Source organism: Eleutherodactylus coqui, chromosome 6 (genome assembly GCF_035609145.1).
Source record: "Eleutherodactylus coqui strain aEleCoq1 chromosome 6, aEleCoq1.hap1, whole genome shotgun sequence".
In the NCBI taxonomy this organism is placed as follows: domain Eukaryota; kingdom Metazoa; phylum Chordata; class Amphibia; order Anura; family Eleutherodactylidae; genus Eleutherodactylus; species Eleutherodactylus coqui.
The window spans coordinates 176168164-176187657 of NC_089842.1; the positions used below are offsets into that span (position 1 = coordinate 176168164).

Sequence of the window (19494 nt, forward strand, 5' to 3'; positions counted from 1 at the left end):
CCGCCATCTTGTCGGCGGGCGCAGAAGCCATGGTAAGGTCCACGGATAAATCCGGGGGCCTTAGGTACGTTATTTCATCTCCCCTCACAGATGTGATCCGTGAGGGAAGATGAGACTTAAACTTTTTTTCTTTTCTTTTTAACTTTTTTTTTAACTTTACATGATCGCTGTTATCCATTGGATGGCAGCAATCATGTGACCTGGAACCGCCTACAGCAGCTCCAGGTGACCTCTCTCTGCTACACATGAGAGCCAGAGAGTTTTTAACTTTCTCGGGCCGCGTGCCCTTCTGTGTGCGCCCGACGTATTATGTCCAGCACGCATGCGCAGAAGGCACCTTCGAGACCCGGGAGGCCAGGACAGCGCGGGACAGTGCAGAGAAGGCGGCTGAGTACTTTCGGCTGCTCTGATGAATCCGATCCATCAGGGCAGCTGAATCTTTAACTTTTTGTTAACTTTTATATAATCGCCAGTATTGGGTAAATGCCGGTGACCGGGGGAGGGGTCATGCAGCCCGGAATGGCAGCTCCAGGTTGCCGGCTACCTCTGGGAGCCAGCAGCAAGGAGCTGTCTCGTCCTCACCTCCAGTGCCTTAATCCCTACAGGAAACATGTTTCTATGTCCTCAGGGATTAAGGCTCAGCAAGCTAGGACGTAAAAAGGCAATGGGCTGGTCACTAAGGGGTTAATTTATCCTTGATCCATGGGATAGGGGATAATTAGCTGATGCGTGACGGTCAGACTACTGTAACCCCCACATTTACCATAACGGGGGTCCCACATTTCTCTGAGAGACTGGCAAAACAAATTAAGTGACCATGCACATGCTCACCCACGACTCCATTAATTTCAATGGGAGTGCTGAAAATAGAGTGCAAATGCCCGACAACCTCTGGTGCTCTTCGTTCAAATGAATGGGGGTGTCAGAGATGTCTGGGCGCTTGCACTCCCATGGAAATGAATGGAGCGGTCGCCACTCCATTCATTTTGCCAGTCTCTGAGGGATATGGGACCCCTGCTCTGCCAATGATTGGGGGTCCCAGCACTCAGACCCCTACTGATCAGCTAGTTGTCTGTGGATAGGGGGTTATATTGTCCCCTTCCTCCTGTGGGCTGGTGATGACTTGCACTCGTTATCATTCTTGGCGGCGCGTGTTAGTTGTTCTGCAGGATATGTACATGTCAATTAGATTCTCTTAATGACTTTGTAGTGATTATGGTGGCGGAAGCTCTAATTGCAAGGCATTAGGGTGACATCAGCGGTTATAAGTGTGTAGATTGCAGGTCTGACCATTATTTATATTAGAAGGTGGAAATATCAGCAATAGAGATGAGCGAACGTACTCGGTAAGGGCGATTTCGCAATCGAGCACCGCGATTTTCGAGTACTTCACTACTCGGGTGAAAAGTACTCGGGGGCGCTGTGGGTGACTGGGGGGTTGCAGCGGGGAGTGGGGGGGAGAGGAAGAGAGAGAGGGCAACCCCCCGCCCCACAGCGCACCCGAGTACTTTTCACCCGAGTAGTGAAGTACTCGAAAATCGCGGTGCTCGATTGCGAAATCGCCCTTACCGAGTACGTTCGCTCATCTCTAATCAGCAATTAAAGTTATGGGTGATGGAAGTAAAATCTGTCAGCGAGATATCAGCAGTTAGCGGATGTAATACCACCCACCACTGACTGCCCCCCAGAGACGGTCATTTTCGTATAATGTGTAAAGCAACGCAAATAATTGCAAGAACGTTATTATAATTTTTTCCTAGGGTTTGGGAGAGGCAAATCAGTGAGTTCTAGTTGCTATTGAGGCCCATGGTGCTATTTCCCGCAGAATTTCCGCCCCTACCCGCCTGCATAGGATTGCATTACAAAACGTAATCCTATGCAGATGGCCGCGATTTGTCCGAGCGAAAACACACGCGGAAAACCAATCGCGACATGCTCTATTTCTGTGAGGGTCTCGCAGAGGCCCACACAGAAATGTTAGTGGTGACGGGGCCGGCTCCGCTCTGCGCATGCGCTAGCTCATAGCAAAAGATGCCGGGAGTGGGTGGGCAGGCGGGTGAGTCTGCAGGCGGCCTATATGCAACTTTGTCTATTCTTGTAAGCTTTTGATTTGAGGCCCGTCCACACTGACACTTTCATGTACGTGAAAACTTATCTGTGGATAAAATGCTCGTTGACAAGTGCTATATTTCGGGCCGAGTTTCTTGGTCCGATATGGCGCCCGCCTGTGGGAGTGTAGCCTAAGGTTGATTTCACACGGCCAAGAAACACGTGCGATATTTGTGCATTGCGTGACGCACGAATATGAGTCCCATTCTTTTGAGTGGAGTCATATACATGAGTGACGTTTTGCAGGAAAATATCGTGGCATGTTCTAACTTATTGCCCTTCTCGGAACGCATCACCCATTGATTTTAATGGGGCCTCTAATGCATGGCATGGCTCCTGCATACTGTGTGATTGAGGGTTTCCCATTGAAATCAGTGGGAAACCCGTCCAATCCTCTATCATGCGAGAGGATCAGAACTTCACAGATGTGATGTGGGTTTTTTTTGCCTGAAAAACACCTCGCGTCCTCAAGTAAACTATACGTTCACCAGCGCGATATTGGGCCGAGTTTCAGGGCCTGATATCATGCTCACCCATGTTGGGGGTAACTTAAGGGTACATTTTTAAATCCCAGACGGCCCTTTTAAGAGCCCAATAGTCTTGGTCAGTAAAGGGTTAAACCTACCTGTTAACACTGCTATATAGGAACACAGAATTTAGCTCTTTGTAACTGAATTTATCATTGAGAAGTCTATTAACGCTGGCAGTGTCTGGGTTGGAGCGGTGATGGGGTGCATACTAGTGCTGGCGGTGATCTGGGTTGGAGCGGTGATTGGATGCATACTAGTGCTGGCGGTGATCTGGGTTGGAGCGGTGATGGGGTGCATACTAGTGCTGGCGGTGATCTGGGTTGGAGCGGTGATTGGATGCATACTAGTGCTGGCGGTGATCCTGGTTGGAGCGGTGATGGGGTGCATACTAGTGCTGGCAGTGTCTGGGTTGGAGCGGTGATGGGGTGCATACTAGTGCTGGCGGTGATCTGGGTTGGAGCGGTGATGGGGTGCATGCTAGTGCTGGCGGTGATCTGGGTTGGAGCGGTGATGGGGTGCATGCTAGTGCTGGCGGTGATCTGGGTTGGAGCGGTGATGGGGTGCATACTAGTGCTGGCGGTGATCTGGGTTGGAGCGGTGATGGGGTGCATACTAGTGCTGGCGGGGATCTGGGTTGGAGCGGTGATTGGATGCATACTAGTGCTGGCGGTGATCTGGGTTGGAGCGGTGATGGGGTGCATACTAGTGCTGGCGGTGATCTGGGTTGGAGCGGTGATTGGATGCATACTAGTGCTGGCGGTGATCCTGGTTGGAGCGGTGATGGGGTGCATACTAGTGCTGGCAGTGTCTGGGTTGGAGCGGTGATGGGGTGCATACTAGTGCTGGCGGTGATCTGGGTTGGAACGGTGATGGGGTGCATGCTAGTGCTGGCGGTGATCTGGGTTGGAGCGGTGATGGGGTGCATGCTAGTGCTGGCGGTGATCTGGGTTGGAGCGGTGATGGGGTGCATACTAGTGCTGGCGGTGATCTGGGTTGGAGCGGTGATGGGGTGCATACTAGTGCTGGCGGGGATCTGGGTGGGAGCGGTGATGGGGTGCATGCTAGTGCTGGCGGTGATCTGGGTGGGAGCGGTGATGGGGTGCATGCTAGTGCTGGCGGTGATCTGGGTGGGAGCGGTGATGGGGTGCATGCTAGTGCTGGCGGTGATCTGGGTGGGAGCGGTGATGGGGTGCATGCTAGTGCTGGCGGTGATCTGGGTGGGAGCGGTGATGGGGTGCATGCTAGTGCTGGCGGTGATCTGGGTGGGAGCGGTGATGGGGTGCATGCTAGTGCTGGCGGTGATCTGGGTGGGAGCGGTGATGGGGTGCATGCTAGTGCTGGTGCTGACCTGGGTGGGAGCGGTGACTGGGTGCATGCTAGTGCTAGTGCTGGTGCTGATCTGGGTGGGAGCGGTGACTGGGTGCGTGCTAGTGCTGGCGGTGATCTGGGTGGGAGCGGTGACTGGGTGCGTGCTAGTGCTGGCGATGATCTGGGTGGGAGCGGTGACTGGGTGCGTGCTAGTGCTGGTGGTGATCTGGGTGGGAGCGGTGACTGGGTGCGTGCTAGTGCTGGCGGTGATCTGGGTGGGAGCGGTGACTGGGTGCGTGCTAGTGCTGGCGGTGATCTGGGTGGGAGCGGGGATGGGGTGTGTGCTAGTGCTGGCGGTGATCTGGGTGGGAGCGGTGACTGGGTGCGTGCTAGTGCTGGCGGTGATCTGGGTGGGAGCGGTGACTGGGTGCGTGCTAGTGCTGGCGGTGATCTGGGTGGGAGCGGTGATGGGGTGTGTGCTAGTGCTGGCGGTGATCTGGGTGGGAGCGGTGACTGGGTGCGTGCTAGTGCTGGTGGTGATCTGGGTGGGAGCGGTGACTGGGTGCGTGCTAGTGCTGGCGGTGATCTGGGTGGGAGCGGTGACTGGGTGCGTGCTAGTGCTGGCGGTGATCTGGGTGGGAGCGGTGATGGGGTGTGTGCTAGTGGTGATCTGGATGGGCGCGGTGATGGGGTGTGTGCTAGTGGTGATCTGGATGGGCGCGGTGATGGGGTGCGTGCTAGTGCTGGCGGTGATCTGGATGGGCGCGGTGATGGGGTGTGTGCTAGTGCTGGCGGTGATCTGGATGGGCGCGGTGATGGGGTGCGTGCTAGTGCTGGCGGTGATCTGGATGGGCGCGGTGATGGGGTGCGTGCTAGTGCTGGCGGTGATCTGGAGGGGCGCGGTGATGGGGTGCGTGCTAGTGCTGGCGGTGATCTGGATGGGCGTGGTGATGGGGTGCGTGCTAGTGCTGGCGGTGATGGGGTGCGTTCTAGTGCTGGTGGTGATCTGGATGGGCGCGGTGATGGGGTGCGTGCTAGTGCTGGCGGTGATCTGGGTGGGAGCGGTGATGGGGTGCGTACTAGTGCTAGCGGTGATCTGGGTGGGAGCGGTGATGGGGTGCGTACTAGTGCTAGCGGTGATCTGGGTGGAAGCAATGATGGGGTGCATGCTAGTGCTGGCGGTGATCTGGGTGGGCGCGGTGATGGGTTGCGTGCTAGTGCTGACTGTGATCTGGGTGGGAGCAATGATGGGGTGCATGCTAGTGCTGACGGTGATCTGGGTGGGCGCGGTGATGGGGTGCGTACTAGTGCTGGCGGTGATCTGGGTGGGAGCGGTGATGGGGTGCGTACTAGTGCTAGCGGTGATCTGGGTGGGAGCGGTGATGGGGTGCATGCTAGTGCTGGCGGTGATCTGGGTGGGAGCGGTGATGGGGTGCATGCTAGTGCTGGCGGTGATCTGGGTGGGAGCGGTGATGGGGTGCATGCTAGTTATCCCAAACGATGAGTCCTCTTATGTTAGAAGATATCAAACACATTAGATTACCATAAAGTGGTAATTATTTTCCTGATCACAGGAAGTGGATTGTGTGACGGCGTCTCATACTGTGTATAGATCATGCCTGGAGGATATGTGTGTATGCCAGCACTCGGCATGTGATGTATAGAGTCATGGTGATGTCACCTCGTTGGACCTCATTCCACTCTGCCCCACCGATCCTGCAGTTGTGACAGATGCCAAACCACATATACACCAACGTTTTCATGGCCTGTAGGATCAGTGAGGACGGAGTGTACCGGCTCATGAAACACGTCTCACCGTTCCTGCAATGACTATGAGAATGGGGGCGATATTGGACAGCGATCAGCTTAACTGCTTTTCATACTATAAGCCCAGTAAAGGGGCGTTCACACTGCGGTTTTTGTATCTGTTAAATATACACATTTTTTTTATTTTTCTTTTAACTTTTTATTTTTTTATTTTTTTTTGGCATTTTAAGGAAAACATACGTGGGTGTACTTTAACCATTAGGCCGCCTGCAGACGGGCGGGTCGGATCCGGCGGCGAGGGGACCCGACCCCAGCGCCTGCAGGCAGGAGCGCGTACTCACCCGCGCCTGGCAGCCCTGGCTCTTTCATGTGCCGGGCAGCCGGCGCATGCGCAGACCGGAGCCGGCGGCCGGGTGAGTGACGTTTCTGTGCGAGGCTCTGCGAGCCCCGCACAGAAATAGGACATGCCGCTGTTTGTTGCGCGAGATTTCACGTGGCCAAACCGCGGCCGTCTGCATAGGAGTGCGTATTGTAATGCACTCCTATGCAGACTTTCAGTGGCGGAAATCCCGCCGCGGGATTTCCGCCCGTGTGCAGGCGGCCTTAAACAAAGTTCTGATCACATAATATACAGTTCTGTTACAGAAGCTTTTTCTTCTTGGTTAAACTTGGGGTTTATTGCTTATAACACAATGTCATATTCCCATACATATCTTCCATTTATATATTTTCCCCTTAAACCCCCCCTCCCCCAAAACTTCCCGATTCTTATAGTATATGGTTTTATACTTTTTACGGATACAAAAAACCGCAGTATGAACGCTCCCTTAAAGGTGAAGTGTAGATTTTGGCCACCCTCGGACCCCTCCTCTGACCGGATTGGCTGCCCTGAGCTACTTCTCTTCGGTAAAATAATGCAGCAGCTAAAATGTCATCTATGAAGGACATATAAAGGCTTTTCCCAGTAGTCACAGGGACGGAATACTGGCTGCCACAACTACATAGATCAGCAGCTGATGGCATCCCCTCCGTGCGTGTCAGCAGAGGTGGTCGCTGACCGATACTGACCACAGATAATGACATCAGTCTCCACACGGGAATATGAGGCTTCACTTACCGGTAGTAGCTGGGATGTGACTGCTGTGTGCCACTTCCTGCCAGCAGAGGGCGTACTGTGGGAGTGTATAACAGGTGAGAACAGGTAAGCAGGTACTGCTGGACCCAAGAACCTGCTGTCACACTGGGTCATAGAGTAAATGGCTGGCGCGAATGTACACGATGGAGGAGTGCCGTAGTAGAACTTGTAGATGGATGGATATCGCACTCTTATATCTGCGAGTGCAGTGTATTTTTGTGTGAAAATTGCTTGTTACAATAAGGGAAAAAATTAAAAATTGCATCGAACTCTGATGTAGAAAAGTTTTTTTTTTTTTCTTTATTCTTTTTAAGGGGTTTTCTGCGTTCTTGCAAAAACAAAACAAAAAACTTGCTATCGTTTTTTTATCTTTTAGCATTGCTGAGAGAGGAAAAACGCTTGAGTAAATTACCCTTTGGAAACAATGGTGTAATACATCACACGACTCTATGCGTCGTGCAAACGCACAGAACTTGTACGATTTTCTCGTCCACGTTAATAAGCCCTTACCTGGGGAAGAGAGAGTGCACTAAGAGCAAACAGGACCCCCACAATAACACGGCCCCCCCCCTTTTTTCCCCCCCATTTTCGTTTTTTCCTCTCCCCCTTTAAAAAAAAAAAAAAAAAAAAAAATCATAACCCCTTTATTTATCCATCAACGTCGCTGTATGAGGGCTTGTTTTTTGCGGGACGAGTTGTAGTTTTCAATTGTACTATTTAATGTACCATATAATGTACTGAAAAACTTTAAAAAAAAAAAATCTTAGTGGAGTAAAATGAGAAAAAAAAACCATTACACCAACTTTCTACGGCGCACAAACTGCAACAAAAATAACATAACTTTATTCTATGGGTCGGTACGATTACTATGATACCAAACATATACTGTATATACCGGCGTATAAGACGACTTTTGAACCCCCAAAAATCTGCTCTGAAGTTGGGGGTCGTCTTATACGCCGGTAATACAAAAAAAAAGAAAGTGTCAAAAAAAAAAAAAAGATTACTCACCTCCCCCCGGCGTTCTGCGGCGCTGCTGCAGGCTGTCGCTCCCTCCTGGTCCCCGGCAGAGCATTGCTTTCTGAATGCGGGGCTTGACATCCCCGCCTCCAGAAAGCTAATACTGTGATTGGCTAACACACACCGTCAGCCAATCATTGAATGGCTGTGATTGGCTCAAGGCGCACGTGTGTTAGTCAATCACAGCCATTCAATGATGTCATTGAATGGCTGTAATTGGCTGAAGGCACGTGTGTTTTAGCCAATCACAGCCATTCAATGATGTCATTGAATGGCTGTGTTTGGCTGACGGCGTGTGTTAGCTAATCACAGTATTAGCTTTCTGGAGGCGGGGATTTCAAGCCCCGCGTCCAGAAAGCAATGCTCTGCCGGGGACCAGGAGGGAGCGACATTCTGCAGCAGCGCCGCAGAACGCCGGGGGAGGTGAGTAATGATTTTTTTTTTTTGCTCCGCTGTATTCTCGGCGTATAAGGTGACAGTTGGGGGGTCATCTTATACGCCCCGTCGCCTTATACGCCGGAATATACGGTAGTTTTGTTTTTGTTTTAGCTGTACTACTTTTATTTTTTTTCAAAGACATTTAATTTTTTACAATTATTTCCTGCCGCCATCTTCTGCCTGCAATAACATTTTTATTTTTCCATCAACATCTGGGACATCCGGTAGTTTGTGTTGGTACCATTTTTGAATACATTCGACTTTTTGATCGCTTTTTATTGCATTTTTTTCTGGGAGACAATGCATTTCTGGTGTTCTTTATTTATTATTTCATAAATATGGGAAAAGGGTGGGGTTTTGTTTTTGTTTTGTTTTTTTATATATTTAGTAAAACTTTTTTATTCAGATTTTTACTTTTTTTTGTCCCCAACAACTAGTGATGCTTTGATCGCTCCTGCAGTATGATGTAATGCCGTAGCATTACATTAAACTATCAGGCAGGCAGTCTATCAAGCCATCCCATCGGCATGGATTGATAGGCAGTCTGCTAAGACCACCCTGTGGCCTTTTGGAAGGCCCCAAACTGCCATAAAAACCCACGTGGCTTCCTGTGATTTTATTGAGGGGCCCTACAGGACCCCCAAACATCTTTTGGGAATTTAAAAGTTCTGACAGCGGCACTTAAAAAGATAATAGTACTGATCAGCGGAGCTGTTGACGCCGAGTAACAAGCAGCCTGCGCTGCCTCTTCATACATACCCCAAGGCTGCAGGATGTAAATGTATGTCCTCTAGAGGGAAAGGGGTTAATGATTGTGATGCTGTGGAACATGTCCTGCTGGGTACAATATCAGTACAAATGTTCACAATCCTCTAGTGCTGCAGAGTGTTAAGGCAGCAGAATGCAGTCCTAAGCTCTCGCTCACGACCTGAAGGTTGCGGGTTCAATCCCTGCATGTCTCAGGTAGCTGGCTCAAGGTAGACTCAGCCTTCCATCTTTCTGAGGTCGGTAAAAGGAGTACCCAACTTGGTGGGGGGTAAAAAATAAATTACCTGAAAGCGCTGCGGAATAAGTTTGCACTATACAAATAACAAGATATATTCTTATTATTTATGAAATATTTTCTGGAATGCCAAGGTACCCTGACAACAGCGACCGGTCTCTCCTAATAGCGATAACCGCAGGACCCCCTTATAATAGTGAGTGGGGAGGCTGGGAAAACCCCTATAAGTGATCCTTAGATCAGATCTGTATTTTGCTTCAGTAAGCCAGAAGTGGGTCAAGAACACGGATGATGTGCAAACCTTTCCACTATCCTTAGTTCTACATAAGTTCCACTGAAGTCTAGCAGTGTATTGTAAAACCTATCAAGTGTGGTGAAATAGTCCCTTAATGGGACAAAAATAAAGTTAAAGGATAGAAAAAAAAGTAAAAACGTAAATAAACGTCAAAACCCCACGTTAGCGCCAGATCTGCCTTGTAGCTGCTTATCTCTATCCATAGAAATAGCATGCCTGTCTAGAGCAAAGTTTGCTCATCTGGATGATATTTCTGGCAATTGTGACCAATTGTATTTAATCTGAGATGACTTTGAGCGATAATCGTCCCTTGTAACTGGCCATAAGTCATCAATAGCAGATCAGCAAGGATTTCTCACCTGGGAGCCTCACCAGTCATCTGTTTGCCAGGTTGGTTGCGCTCATGCACTGAACTGATTTCTGCAGGAAGCAGACAGCTCCGTTCTCTTTGCAGTGGCCAGGCTTGGTATTACAGGCATTAATGTGATTGGAAACTTTGCCTGTAATACCAAGCCTGGCCACTGCAGTGAAAACTGAGCTGTGGGCTTCCTGCAGAAATCAGCTGTTGCATAAGTGTACCATGCCAGAGAATAGCTGATCAGCAGAGCTCCCATGCAGTTTACACCAGGACAACCCCTTTAATCATTGAGTAATGCATGCACTTGTTGCAGAGTAAACACTTTTAACATTTATTTTTTTGTTTTTTTTTCAGGTTTGCAGACAAGAGGGAAAGATTAAATCGCTTAAGGGAAACGCAGCTGGATTTTCAAAAACAGTAAGTGGCACTTCACATAAAACAGTGCACTTCAGTGACTGAAAACTGCAACTATTAACATTCCTGCTGCGGGTTGTGTTCTGCGATCAGTCGTCTCCTCACAGCGGGAGTGCGATTACAAACAAGAATTGACACGATCTGTTTAATATCTTGCAGTACAACATCTGAGACTGGCATAAGAAAGCCAAGTTCATCTTGAGCTATACCAACTTATAAACCCCCTGGCAGGGTGTCCTTACTTTAGAAGGAAACATCCCTCTTCGTAATTGATATTAACCCCTTTATAGCATACCTGTCATCTCATCCAATACAAATAAATATATGGGCCTATAGCCTCAGAATGTGTAATGATGTTCCTTCCTGAATAGTGCTGCTGTCCTGCTCCATCCATCCACTCATTATCATTGGGCAGTGACCTGCCTGAGGGCTCTATACATGCTGGTACTACCTTTCCCTCCTGCACTTGACCAAATGGGGTCTCTCCTCTAAGACTCCGCCTCTCTTCCCTATACGGAGAGAACATAATTTTAAAATAAAATAAAAAAAATCAAAACCAAAATCATACCCTATTTGGTATCGCTGCATCCATAAACGTCCGATCCATCAAAATAATGTGTTGTTTTTCCTGAACAGTCAATATTGTCAGAAAAAATATACAAAATGCCAGAATTGCACTTTTTGGTCACCCTGAAAATTCAATAAAACACAATCAAAAAGTTGTACGTACTCCAAAATGGTATCAATAGAAACCACAGACCATCGTGTAAAAAAACCAAAAAAAACGCAGCACCATCAACGGAAAGATAAAAACGCCTATTGCAGTTAGAAGATAGCGAAAGAAAATATATATACATATATAATTTTTTTAAAGAGACTTTTTATTTTTTTTATAGTACAGAAAAATATACATTTGGTATTGTCGTGATTGTCATACAGGATACAGTTGTGTAACTTTTGCCATAGTGTGTATGCTGTAAAGGCAAAGTCACCCCCCCCCCCCCCAAAAAGAGACCGAAGATGCCTTGCACTGAATATTGATATCTGAAAAAATGGCAAAGGATTGGATTGTAGATCGCATTGTTCACATCTGTATTAAAAATACGTCTTCCTTTTTTAGGGTGGCATCAGTTGTGGAGGGCAAGCTGGCAGCAGATAAGCTGGTGAGTTCTGGGTTAAAAGGAGCCACAAAGGACATGAGGCTTAAAGGGATTATGCTACGTTGGCATGTGAACATCATAAAGCAGGTCCCCCACTTGTGACCCCCTTTACGTCCTTGGACAGAGAGCCGCTCGGTAAGATAGGCTCCTATCCTGGCAGACCTTCTGCTGTCCTGCATTCTCATAGGAGTTGTGCATCTTGGCACAATCCACTTAATGCCACAGTTGACAGGTTTACATTGTGATGTGATTACTCTAAAAAGTTTAGAACATGGTCTGTGATCGTCAGTGGTCAAAACGGATCAGTTTACAATCTTTATACCTTTTTGTTATTTTTATGTATGTGAGCCCCTTCAGAGTACGTTCACACATCGCTCATTTGGTCCCAGATTTTGGTGTAGATCTGCAGTAGGTTTCACCCTTTCAATTGAATTTAAATTGAAGGGGGGAAATCTGTTGCAAATCTGCAGCAAAATGTGCCAAAAACATACCCTGAAGGTGCTCTCTCATTTCTAGCGGTTTTGCTCCAAGAAGTGTGTAGTTCTGTACATTGTGCAGTGGCCTGGGTTGGTACTGCTGGCCGAGTCCCATTTTCTGCAATAGGACTCATCCTGCAGCACTGACCTGGACCACTGTGCAATGTATGGAGCTGTCCGCTTCCTGCAGCAAAACAGCTAGAAGTGGGACAACCGCTTTAAAGATGTTCTGCCATCAGTCACAACTTCCTTCAGAATGCAGCACAAAGTCTACAAGAACCAAACGACTTTTTACAAAGAGGCTCTCTTTTACAGGTCATATAGGAGGGTCTGGAACAGGGAACCCTGCTCTATAACTTCATGTGCCATAATAGGGCATAAGAGTAGTTATTGCCATCTTGTCCCAACCCCTTCATGACATCCAACATGTACATGGGGTTTGAGCGGAGTCTGTGTAGAGGCCAGTGCTGGTGATTACAAGTGCAGCTCTTATTAGTTTTATCCGGAGCTATAACTGTAGTTACCAGTGCTGGAAACTAGACTTGTCCGAGCGATCTGCTTCCTCCCCTTACAGTGTTGGGGCTCTGACAGCGGGCGCTCACACAATTGATTGTTCCCGGCCCCAAGCGGTAGACCCCAGCTGATCAGCTATCGATGCCTTATCTTGAGAATAGGTTATCAATAGAAATAGACTGTAAAACACCTATAAATATACTTTTGTCCAGTATGACTGTGTCCTAAATCTGTATATATATACAATAATGGTGGCAGCCTTTTCTGATCCTGTTGTGACTGCAGACCTTTCTCTTTCAGAAATGGAAGATCATGTCTTGTAAGATGAGGATTGAGCAGCTGAAGCAGAGCATATGGAATGGCAATGAGGATATTGCAAAGAGTGAGTAGATTTAGGCTGTACACCCAATCATAATAAGTGTTAACCACAGTGTAAAGGTACATTTACACACAGATGATCGCTCAAAATTTGTGAGAAACTGACAGTTTTGAGCGATCATTTTGCGTTAGCTACTAATGGGTTAATTAGCCCATTAGAAGCTAAGTAGCTTCTTTTGCATTTATTTAGAGAACAGCGTGTGATCTGTTCTCTAAATACATCACTTTTGTTCTCCAGCGGGACAGCTGCTGAAATAATGTTATCAGGGCTGCGTGCGGTCCGACGATGGATTTTATGCTGAGCTGAACTCGGGAATGGACGAAAAGTGCACGATGGGCACACATTTACACACAACAATTATCGCTCAAAAAATGGCTTTTGAGCAAATTATTAGTGATCATCGTTGTGTGAAAATGTAGCTTAAACTTTTTATTTTTTATTTTTTTTAAAGCTCTGTATTTGGTCTTAGTCATGTGCTAAGAGGTAACAAATAGATGAATCTGTCTGATTTATATGAACTTTGGCCATAAACTGGTCACATTGTTGCATCTAGGAGATGAATGGCTTATTGACTAGTAACGAGTGTACTTTTCTTTCGACAAGCCGATGTTTGGATCGTGCTTTTTATACGGGATTTGTCCCTAGGGGTGGTGTAAAGAAAAACAACGAAAAGAAACTATGCTATAAAGTTATTTATTTTTAAGTCCTCACTGTGTTAAGTAGACTGTGTTCCCTGAAAATATGACAGGGTCTTATATTACGTTTTGCCCCCAAAGAGGTGCTAGGGCTTATTTTTAGAGACTGTCTTATTTTACTTACCTGGAAGGCTCGGTCCAGGTCCTCCCCGCTGCTCTCCAGAGCTCCGACATGGTTCCCGCAGTCCTCAGCAGGCCACACTGGATTACTTCTTGGTTACAGGATTAATAAATCCCACCTGTGATTAGTTTTTCAAGCGCTGCATTGATTGGCTTAGCTGCGGTGCTTGAAGAACCAATCACAGCCACCTCACCTCCACAAAGCGATGGCTGTGATTGGCTGAGCAGTGCTCGAATATAAGCCCTGGATCTCACAGGTTTAGGGATAAATCCAAGGGTTTTCAGGAGCAGTTAAAAACATGTAGTTCAGAATGTGGCAATGACTTGAGTCATAGGTCTCCTCCATCAGGGGAATATACTTATACACAAAATATATCAAACGCAGATCATTTCCTCTCCTTGTAATCAGGAGCAGTTTTTTAACAGCACAAAAAGTGTTCACGTTTCAATAAATATTCTAATACAACAGCATTTTGTAAGTACTTAACCCTTAGTGTCAATGTATGGTGTGGGGAGATACCACCATAAAGTTATAGCGCTGTGAACATTGGGGCACAGTTGTTGTGCCCACACAACCACCCTTGGAGATTGGGGCCCAGGGGTGTTTGGTTGTGAATTACAAATGGCAGCATCACCTCAGATCAGAGGAAGCTCTTTCCACATCCCAACATACATGTACATGACTGTTCTCACATGAAGCAAGAAGCTGTGCCTGCTGGCAATGTGTCAAGTAGTAGGTCCCCACCACTCAATCTGATTGGTTGACTTCAGACTGACTGTCAAGGAAGTCTGTTGTTCCCTATTGAGAGGGAGCAATAAGTATGTACCTGCCGGCTTTTGTGATGTTTAATATACAGACGGACTGCTGCAGCTAATTATCGTCTACCGCTGAAGTCTATGACTGCTGCAGCCAATCATCGTCTACCGCTGAGGTCTATGACTGCTGCAGCCAATCATCATCTACCGCTGAGGTCTATGACTGCTGCAGCCAATCATCGTCTACCGCTGAGGTCTATGACTGCTGCAGCCAATCATCGTCTACCGCTGAGGTCTATGACTGCTGCAGCCAATCATCGTCTACCGCTGAGGTCTATGACTGCTGCAGCCAATCATCGTCTACCGCTGAGGTCTATGACTGCTGCAGCCAATCATCGTCTACCGCTGAGGTCTATGACTGCTGCAGCCAATCATCGTCTACCGCTGAGGTCTATGACTGCTGCAGCCAATCATCGTCTACCGCTGAGGTCTATGACTGCTGCAGCCAATCATCGTCTACCGCTGAGGTCTATGACTGCTGCAGCCAATCATCGTCTACCGCTGAGGTCTATGACTGCTGCAGCCAATCATCGTCTACCGCTGAGGTCTATGACTGCTGCAGCCAATCATCGTCTACCGCTGAGGTCTATGACTGCTGCAGCCAATCATCGTCTACCGCTGAGGTCTATGACTGCTGCAGCCAATCATCGTCTACCGCTGAGGTCTATGACTGCTGCAGCCAATCATCGTCTACCGCTGAGGTCTATGACTGCTGCAGCCAATCATCGTCTACCGCTGAGGTCTATGACTGCTGCAGCCAATCATCGTCTACCGCTGAGGTCTATGACTGCTGCAGCCAATCATCGTCTACCGCTGAGGTCTATGACTGCTGCAGCTAATCATCGTCTACCGCTGAGGTCTATGACTGCTGCAGCCAATCATCGTCTATGACTGCTGCAGCCAATCATCATCAGTTGTTTGTCGAGGCCATACCTATTTTCAGAACTGAAGAGAAGTTGCAAAGTTTTTCTCAAGTATCCTGTATGCCAAGGTTTTTCTTAGTTTTTTTTGCTTAAAAAAAAAAGATACATAGCTGTTGATTCCCCCCAAATATTTTAGATAACCCTTTTAAGAAATGCTACGTGTGGATTAGGTTGTATCAAGCATTGTGATGATGGAAAAAGTTGTGTAACTAGCAACAGATGATATGAAGCTTTCCTAGCCGTCTCTGTCCTATGAGAAGAGTCCTTGCTTTCATTCCCCATATACCCTGGGAGCAGGGATAATGTTGTACTGGCGGAGCGCAGAGTCAGCACATGGAAGGTCTGTCCAGCGGCTTAATATTAGAAATCTGATACATGACACGCTATGCAAATGTGCCTGGAATAAAGTTCTTACGGCTCAGACATCTGATGGGTGGACGTTACAAGAAGACTCTTGTTCTTTTATTAGCACTTTTAATCTTCGGCTTAAAATAGCTATTTGTAGACAAACTTGTGGAAAGTTCCATTCCGGATGAATGAGTGGAAAATGTCTTTATAAATTAATTTTAACCTAAAATTCAACTCAAATATTTATCTGAGCTAAACAAAACTTCTCTCCTCTTCATTGGTTGGTTTTAGAATGAATCCTTAGAAAATCACTTTATGAAAACTTTATGCGGCCTATGGCTTGTGTGTAACCGTGTTAGAGCTGCACTCCACTAGAGTACATGCAGGCGCAGGGTTTGACCGGTAACTACATGGCTTTGTATTCTGCATGATCTGTTCAACACTGTAAGGCTGGATTCACACAGGGCGGATTTGCCGCGGAAATTCCAGACGGAATTTCCGCGCGGCAAATCCGCCTGCGGCCGCTAATCTCGGGATTAGCCAGCCATGTGGACGAGACTTCCCAGAAATCTCGTCCACGCGGGACGGGCAATCCGCTGCTGTTAATCCGGCCAAAGCTGCGGCACGGCTTTGCCGACCGCAGCATGTCCTTTCTTTTTTCTTTCCGCTGTGGCCGCGCTCTCCTCTATAGGAGCGCCGGCTGCAGCGGAAGAGCGAGCGGCTGGGCCGCTTCAAAGCTGCCGCGGGTTTTTCCGCGGCGCTTCTCCCGGCGGAAATCTCGCGGTTTTTGCTGCGGCCAAACCGCGAGATTTCCAGCGGGAATCCGCCCCGTGTGACCCCAGCCTTATATCTTGTTGCTTTTGTTTCCATTGTGATTCCTTGATATATGGATATTACTTTGGCATATAGTATGATTATACAGAAACCATAGTCTTAGTACAACATTAGGTCGTCCGCTGTGGAAAGTTCTAATAAGTAGATCAAAGGACATCTGAGGCAACCTGGCAGTAAGTATTCAACTCCGTGGTCTCCAACCTGTCTCACTTTCTGCAGCTGGATGGAAACCAATGATTATAATGTATTTGAACCATTCTCTTAAAGGGAAACTCTAGCTGTTTGAACTATTCAGATGCTGTTGAATGCAAAGAGTCTTCATTTCCATTAATTACCATTTTTCTTTTCTTTTTTTGAAGATTCTGAACTTCTTTCCAAGTCCAAGAAATACAACCAAGAACTATACCTCAGGAGTCAAAGGCATCAGGAGAAGAAGGAAAAGATACAGAGGCGGAACCATAAGCTCAGTGTGGTAGTGGAGAAGAGGAATAAAGATCTGAAGAATCGGCACGCAGAGTTGGCCAGTCTTCGGCGGTCACATATCTTGGAGCTGACTTCAGTTATATTCCCCATTGGGGAAGTGAAAAATATAACAAGGTAACGCAGGTTTTCATACTCAAAGTATAGCGTACTTCTGGATCGTCTCATTATTTGTTCTTATTGTACTTTCAACAAGTTCTTACCACACAACAACTTTCATCTTGTTTTCACATGATGCAAGAGGTCTAGCTGGTGCCAGAACAACCAGCAGTAACCGAGCAAACAACCACTCCGTTGTCATGATAGAACAGACATTCGTTAAACAGAACCTGTCGTCGCCTATAAGCATCATAAACTAAGTTATGGTGCTTAGAACTTAAGTGATGCCGAGTGCAGTGGGGGGTGACCGCAGGAACGGGGAACCATGTGAAAAGCAGATACAGCTCCCTGCACTCCACATCACCTTTAAGCACCATAACTTGGTTTATGGTACTTCTAGTTGAGGATGGGTTCCTTTTAATGTTATTTAGAGAGCATGCCAGGTTTCTATAAGGCCTTCTCTACTTGTAGACAGTGACTGCACGGCAGTGCCCAGCAGTTGTGAAGACATGTACTAAGAACTCTATAGGCTCTATGGATATGGCAAAGCTTTGTAGAAACAAGCCATGCCACCTCCATACTTGGCCAAACTGCTCCAACGGGTACTGAATGTAGAGAACCTTGCCTCAATACCTCTATACATACAGAGTCCTGATACGTACTGAATCCCACAGAAAAAAAGTCTGTTGAGGAAACCTGAGGTATGCAGATGTAAAATGGAGGCGCTATATACCTCTGTGAATCATGTTATAGCTCCGTACAGAACAGAGCCAAAATAAGTGCATGATGTTATTGGGGCACAGTAATACCTATAGTAGCTAGAGAAGCAAACCGGGTGCCCAACAGTGTACTGGTGAAGAAACGCTGATTTAGTAAAAGTGGTAACAATGTAAGATTTGCTAGGGTTCGTTGTTTATACTATATATTATACCTATAGTTTACTATTCTGCACTGCTATGTAATTGATGCAACAAGATTTTGTGTAAATTGTGTACGTTTTGTGTTGTCAGAGATCCTGCCGACGTTTCATTTGAGAATGACAATGCAATGACCTCTAGCACTGTGAGCAAGTTGGCCGAGGCCCGGAGGACCACTTACCTTTCTGGAAGATGGGTATGTGATGATCACAATGGAGATACCAGCATTAGTATTGCCGGACCCTGGATAACTCTACCCAACAATGGGGATTACTCTGCCTACTACAACTGGGTGGAGGAGAAGAGGAGTACGCCAGGACCTGGTAAGGACCACGGCATTGGGAGTATACAAATATTATTCAGCAATTTATAGGTTTCATGAAATCACTGTAAGGAACAGAATCCATGTTGAAATTAAGTATGCTGTGATTTTTCTTCTGCTTGCGGAATATGCAATTCGTACCCGTGAATGTGAAGGAAATGCGTGCCTTTCATTGCCCGCATTTACTGCAGATCTTCCGTGTGGACGGCGATCACAGAATTTGCAATTCAAATCCGTTCCTGTGAGCCCGACCTAAGAAAACTGCCAACTCTATTTGCATACAGCAGATGTTCTGCACAATAGGCATGTCTGCCCACCAGAGACAAGTGGCAAAGTGTGGCCATTACCTAGTGAGCTTGAATGTCAGTGCTGCCTTCTGCTGTGATCAGCTTGGGTATATTGTTTCTCTAGGTGTGATTATTATGAGGGGAGCGGGGAGAGTTCTGGGTGTGATTATTGTGGGGGGGGAGAGCTCTGGATGTGATGACTACAAGAGGGGGGAAAGGTTCTGGTGGCTGATCTTATTGTGTGTGGGGAGGTGTCTGACCGCAGAATATATTGTGATGGTGCGGGACTGATGGCTCCATTTATTTGTGGTCCCAGCCCTGAATTGGAAGCGATTCAAAGAGATTTCTTTTCTCCAGTGCTAACAAAAACAAGTTGGGATCGGCTGGCCTAATGTATACTTATTAGTACGTGTCTTAACATTTTCAGATGAATCCAGTCATTCAATTCCCTTTACATAGGGGTTAGGTGAGACTATCTGGGGCTCCTTTACCTTTGATGGCAAGAGTAATTGTCCCGTGTAAACGCGTGCAGAAAACTGAACGACAAGCGTTTCGCGTAACCGGCAGTCATTCACTTTTGAGCGAAAGCTTACCCTGAATGGAAGCGGGTGGTGGGAAAGCGCTCTACGGCTGCTTCACCTCCATTCAGTCAGTGATGCTGGTTCCTGTGTAAAAGCACAGGAATGATTATCGCGGGGGCGACCTGTCAGGCATCTATGGCCCGACACACCATCCCGTGTAAAATCGC

General features: G+C 47.4%; 1 protein-coding gene across 1 annotated transcript in view; it reads left to right on the top strand.

Moving 5' to 3' along the window:
- The window catches only part of ATG14 (autophagy related 14), a 44751-nt gene that overhangs the window by 16492 nt on the left and 8765 nt on the right, over positions 1-19494 (top strand). The window contains exons 2-6 of the mRNA XM_066608277.1: positions 10318-10380; positions 11498-11540; positions 12827-12908; positions 17001-17238; positions 18231-18460. Of these exons, the coding sequence (XP_066464374.1) occupies positions 10318-10380; positions 11498-11540; positions 12827-12908; positions 17001-17238; positions 18231-18460 (656 nt within the window). The remainder of the gene's footprint in view (positions 1-10317; positions 10381-11497; positions 11541-12826; positions 12909-17000; positions 17239-18230; positions 18461-19494) is intronic.